Source organism: Pyricularia grisea (genome assembly GCF_004355905.1).
Source record: "Pyricularia grisea strain NI907 chromosome Unknown Pyricularia_grisea_NI907_Scaffold_1, whole genome shotgun sequence".
Classification (NCBI taxonomy): domain Eukaryota; kingdom Fungi; phylum Ascomycota; class Sordariomycetes; order Magnaporthales; family Pyriculariaceae; genus Pyricularia; species Pyricularia grisea.
In genome coordinates, this window is record NW_022156716.1 from 4,220,512 (window position 1) to 4,227,519 (window position 7,008).

Genomic DNA, 7,008 nt, shown 5'->3' on the forward strand with positions numbered 1-7,008 from the left:
CCCCCCCCCCCGAGATGGGACATATTTCCTCCCGTCTGCTAAAACAAAAGCATCCTTGAACCAGCCATCATCCTACGGGCGACTCGACAAGTGCAGCTTGCCACAGACATCAAGTCTCACCGGGTGGTCTGCGTCGTGGACGATGCCAAAAATCTTGCCCAGGGTCCCTGCGTAATCCAAAACCGCACAGGCAAAGTCTTCCAAGCCTTCAAGCTGCAAAGGGACACATACAAGGCGTTTGTAGGTGGAGTCTTGCGGGTTGACAAGCCGCCAGCGCCTGTGACATATCGCTGGCATACCTCTTCTGATGTAAGTTCATACGACACCTTCCTCCTCGCTGAAAAGTGACCCATGATGAGTTTCTTGATTGGCTTAGCCAGAAAACAATTTCTCAGCGCATACCCGTACCCTACAGCCAACCAGTAACCCCAGAAGAACTACCAAGTAAGCCCCTGAGCGGGCTCCGCTTCGCCGTCAAAGACACCATTGACATCGCAGGCCTGGAGACCAGATGTGGCAGCTCGGCGTGGGCAAACACGTACCCGGCGCGCACCGAGACGGCCGAGTTCGTGACGCGGCTCGTCGAGGCGGGCGCCCTCCTCGTCGGCAAGCTGCGCTGCGATCAGCTCTGCGACGCCCAGGACCCGCTCGAGCGGTCAGAGGAGGAGACGCCCTGGAACCCTCGGGGCGACGGCTTCCAGAAGCCCTCGGGCTCGTCGTCCGGGTCAGCCGTTGCCTGCGCCGCCTACCCCTGGCTCGATTTCACCATCGGCGGCGATACGGGAGGCAGCATTCGACACCCCGCCGCCGTCAACGGGGTCTACGGTCTACGGACGTCGCTTGGGTCCGTCTGCAGCAGCGGCCTCGTCGCCTGCGCGCGGATGGACACCGTAGGGCCGCTGGCACGATCGGCCGAGGTCCTGGACAGGGTCGCGCGCGTCATGACCTCGAGCGAAGGACCATCCCTCCCTGCCCAGGCGACGTTGGAATCCACTCCGCGCTTCCGCCTCGTGGTGCTCACGGACTCGTACCACACTGCCGCCGCAGGAGTGCGCTTCTTCCCGCCCGAGGACTTCCCCGACGTCCCGAACAAGGCAGCCCTGGGCGTCTTCAGCGAGGTCCTGCGTCGAGTGGAGCAAATGTCGGGCGAGGCTCGGTGGCACGTCAACCCGCACGAGGTCTGGCGCAAGACGCACCCGGCGGGCATGGCTGACGACCTGGCCCAGGCGACGCGGGACATATACCCGCGGCTTGTGTACGGCGACCTGTGGCGGGACGTCGTCACCCCTCTGGACAGGGACCACCGGGCCCGGCACGGCGGGGAGGCTGCGCACCTGGAGCCGCTGCTCAAGGCGCGGCTCGAGTTCGCGGCGCGAGTCACGCAGGCCGAGTACGACGAGACCGCCGCCGACTTTGACAGGTTTCGAGACTGGGTCAACGAGGAGCTGCTGCCTTCGCCGGCCCAGAACGGCGGCGAGATCCCGCTCGTCGTGTTCCCGCAGTCGTGGGGTCTACCGCAGTACCGCGACGACGCAGCACCCACCCGGGCCCGACCTCAAGACCTCTTCTTCCAGACTGCATTTTCGGCCTACTCGCTCAGCTACTGCTCCGGCTGTCCCGACGCCACCGTACCCGTCGGACAGGTGCAGGTGCACTCGAGGGTGACCGAGACTGAGGTCGGGCTGCCCGTGGCGTTGTCGTTCCTGGCGCCCAAGGGATCAGACTTGCAGCTTTCTGCAATTTTGAAGATGTTTGAGGATTCAGGAGTGTTTAAACCTGTCTGTTGTGGGAGGAAATTATACCCCTGAGGTGCCATGCGTGTAGGATAGAATTATGGCCCTGTCCGCTTAATGATGGTCCTGCGTCAAAACACATGTAGCCCGGCTTCATCGTCAACGTAAAAAACAACAGACGTTAAAGCCCCATCGACTAGATTTTTCCCATCATCAATTACTTATGCCAGTCCAGCACAGCAACTTCCTTGACCTTTATCCTCGGGCATTGAATATGAACGCAGAATTTCATGAGCCAACAACACATACAAGACTTCACCAGGATATCTCGAGATTTGTCAGAATAAATATATACGAGCAGCCAAGAAGCTCGCTGGCTCCATTTCTTTCCATCTTTCTTTTGGATTTGGCAAACATATACCATGTAAAGGTGAGAAAGAAAAGGTGTATGACATGGGAGGCTAGATACAAACGACAAATAAAGAAAGCCGGTTGCCCGACAAAATGCTCAATCTTTACACGCCTAAAGACAAGGGCAGAAAAAGATAAACCACGCTCAAAACCCAAAACGAAAGCTGATGGCTCAGTTGCCTATTTAACGAGACAAAAATGCAATAGATCGAAGAAAAAAAGAAGAGAAAAACAACTTTAATGATAGCCCAAGGTCTTTTTGACTGAGCCCAGCCGAGAGATTTCAAGTATGCAAACAGGGCGGATAAACCCAAAACGCCAGCAGCTCTGTAGCAGCCTTTTCATATTTGAGCTGGCACCGAATGCAGCCTAATCAGGTTAAAAAAAAGCAGAGAGCCTACGATATCAACAGGAAATGGGTATAGAACTTTATGCAAGTAGAAGACGAAAGGTAAAGAGATTAGGGTATTTCAGGGTATTAGGTATGCCGTACGGTAAAACAAGAATGTCTTTAGATAGATAAGGCTGCATGGATATGGCGCAGATCGTGGTGAGAAGTTGAGTATTAAGCAGGTAGATGGCGAGAAGGTTTAAAGTGATGGTAGCGATAGTACACCAATTGAGGTCGCTTAAGAGTTATGCGAAGGAGTGAAGTATTGATAGTGGTAGAACCCCGGTTCTAGCCCGAAGGCCCAGTGGCCCACCGCGTCTCTACCGGAGGCCGACTCATGGGCGGATATTGCGGCTGTCCAGTCACCTGGTGCATGGGATGTTGTTGCGGAGAATGTGTGGCAGGCGGAGTTCCGGCGGGCAGGCCTGGACCTCGATACGACATGCTTCCTGGCGGCGGCAGAAAGCCAGGCCCCGGGTTGAGAGGTGGCAGGCTGTGATGGGGATGGCCTGCAGGTGGTGGCGGGCCACCATTAGAAACGGGTCGTGGTGAAGGGGTTGCTGTGCCCGAATGTCCATGAGGCAGTATGTGCGCTGGAGCCTGTGGACTCTGAGACGGTGTTCCGTAGGCCATGTAGTTTCCGTAGTCATCCGTGCGACGCCGCCTTGCGGCCGGTTCCTGTCCCACGCTCGACATATCGCTATAAGCCGGTGATCCCCCCTCGCTCTGTCTACCCTGGGGCGTCTGTGATGACATGAACGACTGCGGGTTGGCCTGGCGCCTCCCACGGCCACGCCCTGAACCGCTCCCCCGACCGGCGCGCTGAGGCGCTCCCTGCTGTTGACTAATCGGAGAGTGTCCATGATCATCACCACTAGATTCGCTGGGGTGCTGCGGCATGGGAGGCGCAGTGCGCTCAGCTTCGTGTCTCATAGCCGGCGGCATCATGTTGAGCACACGGCGGTATTCTTCTCGCCAGTAGTCTCGTTCGTGGATCAGTGCACTGTTTTGCCGCTGTGATTCCCGAAGCTCCTGGTCCGTTTGTAAGTTGTGGTCCTTTTTCCGTTCCCGGAAGCGCTTCGATGCCTCTGCGTTCCTCCTCCGTTTCTCATCAGCCGCAATTGACCCTTGCTTCAAATCCACTGTGCATTCAATCTGTCCTCCGCCTTGTGGTATCAGTACCATCGACTGCCTTGGTTCGCCTCCACGCCTCAGCATTTGGTTATAGAGCAGAGATGTTCCTCTACTTGGACCAGGGAGTCCCGACGTCTCTTCGCTGCTACCACGATACAAGTTTGAAGTATCGGATCCCGAGTCATCCCTCGGTCGCTTCGTGGAAGGATTGAGTTGGTCCGCAGCCAGGGGTGGCAGGCCTTGTCGATTGGGGGGTTGCGACGCAGTACGGCTGCTAAAAGGAGGGGCTCCATGCGGCAGCGATGCACCGCCTGTTGGGGATGGTCGTCTTGGTACGTTAAGAGGTGATATTCCAGGACCAGGACCCCAGGATGGTGAAAGCGCAGGTAGGTTGTGCTGATGTTGTTGTTGTTGTTGTTGTTGTTCGGACTCAACGGATCTGTTGCCAGTCATCGGCCCGGCAAGGCTGAAGGATCGTTGTGTTCTGTCCGGGCCCATCTCCCTCGAAGGCGGAAGGCTTGTGGGCCCAGACTGCTGAGGCGTATTTGGAGCACTCAGAGCTGGTAGTTGCCTCTGCTGCTGCCATTGCTGTGCGGCTGAAACAGTCCGTGGTGATGTTGACTCCTCTGGACGAACTGTGGATGGGGAAGGCAGTTGAATCGGGAAAGGGTAGGATGGGGACGCCATCGCGCCTGTGGAGTAGCGGGCGGGAACTCCATCCACCGGTGATCTTGCTAGTCCACTGCCAACCGATGCCGGACGCTGCTCAACGCTAGGTGAATCAAGGCCTCTAGCCATGCTTGAATGCCTAGGAAGTCCCAAAGCCGGACTCGGATGCTGGTCGAGTGGGTTGAGTATGTTGCGCACGTCACTGGCGCCCATGCTGATAGGAGGAAGCTGCAGACCAAGGCCAGATCGTGGCGTGGATGTATGTGCTTGCCTATCAGTTACCTGGCTTCGAACTTGCTCGACGTGGTGTGCGCCTGGCAAGCCAGGGCCCGGAAGTCTCGGTATGGGCGAAGGTGTGTTATCGGAAAGGCCAGTCGTCGCTGATTCGGTTCTCCTTGGCGACATCAAGTGTGATGCCCCTTGGACTTGCTGCTGCTGCTGTTGCGATTGGTCCCGAAATTCGGTACATTGGTGACTGCCCGGGCTGGTCGCTGCAGTCGTCGTGCCCTGTACTGAAGGGCTGGAACGGGGGCTAGTATTGGTGCTGCCAGTGCCACAGGCCTGCTCCCCGTCTACCTCGGCAGCTTTGGCTTCACCGGGGGCCTGGGTAGCCGGGATGGCTGGCTCTCGATCTTGGTATTGTTGTTGCTCTTGTTGCTGCTGTTGGGTACTAACGGATGTGGCGTCTTGTCTTGACCGTGCACAAGTGCTGTCGTTGACAAACCACGGAAACGTATCGATCGCCACCTCGACGACTTCTCCCCGGGCAGGGAGTATGTCGAAAATACTTCTGGGGGGAAGGGCTTTGGTTTTCACGGGTCCTGGCCGTGATGTCACCTGAAGACCAATGCAGCACGAGGCAGTTCCTGTGCCTCTTCGGGTGGTTTAGATTGGGTTGCAACGACAAAGAAGAAGAAAAAAAAGGTGTTGTACTTGGTCGACCGCCACTCTGGCAGGACAGCTGTGATGCAATGCAACAGGGCTGTTTTGTTGTAAGCCCTCTCTCGTTGGGCTCCTATGCTTTGGATCGGGTGGTAATAAAGGTGACTTCTTCTTTCTCCTGTCTGTATAGACGACAAACGGGTAATGATGGGTAGGGATGACGTGCAGGCCAGATATGCAACCTAGTGCAGCAGCTAACAAAAGATCTGGGGGAAAGCTCGCTAAGGGCAGCCAGTCAGTCGTCGAGCTTGCATGAGGCGTTGCTGTTTTCAGCCCGAGATTGGGCTGACGGGTATCGAGGACTACGAACCAGCAGTGCTGACAATCTCCAAGGAAAGGTGGTGAAGGATCGTTTTCGATCAAACTGTACGCAAGCTGTATGTGTGGTGTGACAGGCGCTGTGTGGCCCTGCTGCGCGTGGGCCTGTCGTCGAACGGCGCTACGAATGGTGTGCAGGAAACAAGGCGGACCAGTAGGATGGTCCGCAGGCAGTTCTCGTCCACTGACTGGCCTGTATTGTGACGGCAGACGGCACAGTCAAACCGGGGCCTCTCGAAATGAATGGATGTTAGGAGTCCACCGTCAGATAAGCCTAGACCCCCGATTTTCCTGCCACCAAGTAGAAACGGCCGAGATATATCGACGCGGGGCTGATGGTTTTCTTGGTGTTTTCCTTGCCGGTCGTTGTGATCTGGAGGTAGGTTACCAAAAGTATTCGAGCGCCGACTGAGGTATGGTCAAAAAGTTGACAGGTCGGTCTGAGGAGCAAAAAGGTAGCAGCCGGCTAAGGTTATGGGCAAAAGTCGTGGCTGATTTTTGCAGGGCTGTCTTGTAGACCGCTCGCTTTCAAGACTCGGTGTGGTGAGCGACAAACAGTTAGTTGATGCCGTCAGCCGCGCAGCAGGGTATATGTTATCAGAGGCGGCGGCGACCCCTCGGATCTGATTTGCTTTTTCTTTTTCTTTTTTCTGGTGGTGGGTATGGTATACGGAGTATATAATATTTCTTCACCTGCGACCTCACCGCTCGGATCGAAAAGTAAGTGCAAATCAATGGCAGCGTAATAGAGTTTCGAGTTGGGATTAGAGCCAACCAGATTCAGCGGTCGAGATAGGGTGGTGGACAAAAAACAGGGACTGGGACGTTTCTTATTGTTCTCTGGCGCCGTCCATCATTCATCTAGCCGGCAACTTCGACATTGCTCGCCGGCCTCAACCCTTGCACCTAGTCAGTTCCTTGACCAGGCAGGGGTGGACAGCTTGGGCATCATGGAGACGGTTGTTCTGCGCAAAGGAGGGAGATTTCTTCCCGCAAATGCATGGTCCCAAGAAGTGACGGTTAGGACGCAGACCGACGGGGAGGGACAACGAGAGAACCCACATCCACCGTCACTAATGTTGGCCGGGGTGCAGCAGAGGTCCAGGGTATGAGCAAACCCTTGGGCCCTGGTGGTGGAGAGCTAAGACCCATCGACAGGGCTTGCATCGCGTTGGAAGATGTGGCTCGCTTGGCCATCTCCCGGCTCGTCACACCTCCTCTTTTCCTGTCCCGCGCTGATGTTTTGGCGCACCCCCTCCCTGTATAAGCCACCCCGTCTAGATTTGGGAATGGTAGTCGAGGTAGGTCTCTCTCTCTCTGTGTGTGTATTGTATTTTTTTTTATGTTGTATTGGTGCAAGCCAGGTTTTTGCGGTGCTTTTTTTTTTTTTTTTTTTTTTTTTTTTTTTTT

General features: G+C 55.9%; 3 protein-coding genes across 3 annotated transcripts in view; 1 reads left to right on the forward strand and 2 right to left on the reverse strand.

Annotated features, from left to right (window-relative positions):
• The window catches only part of PgNI_01287 (uncharacterized protein), a gene marked incomplete at its 3' end in the record, with an annotated part of 2,229 nt that extends 421 nt beyond the window's left edge, over positions 1 to 1,808 (forward strand). Inside the window, exons 2-3 of the mRNA XM_031121360.1 lie at positions 65 to 309; positions 396 to 1,808. Coding sequence (XP_030987579.1) covers positions 65 to 309; positions 396 to 1,808 — 1,658 coding nt within the window. The remainder of the gene's footprint in view (positions 1 to 64; positions 310 to 395) is intronic.
• Positions 1,809 to 2,823: 1,015 nt separating this feature from the next.
• PgNI_01288 (uncharacterized protein) lies at positions 2,824 to 5,127 on the reverse strand (the record flags this gene model as incomplete). The annotated part of the gene is made up of 1 exon (XM_031121361.1): positions 2,824 to 5,127. A coding segment is annotated over one exon (2,304 nt), but the record flags the coding sequence as incomplete, so codon positions are not given.
• A 1,612-nt stretch (positions 5,128 to 6,739) lies between these two features.
• Positions 6,740 to 7,003, reverse strand: PgNI_01289 (uncharacterized protein; the record flags this gene model as incomplete). Its single annotated transcript, XM_031121362.1, has 1 exon — positions 6,740 to 7,003. A coding segment is annotated over one exon (264 nt), but the record flags the coding sequence as incomplete, so codon positions are not given.
• Positions 7,004 to 7,008: the final 5 nt, after the last annotated feature.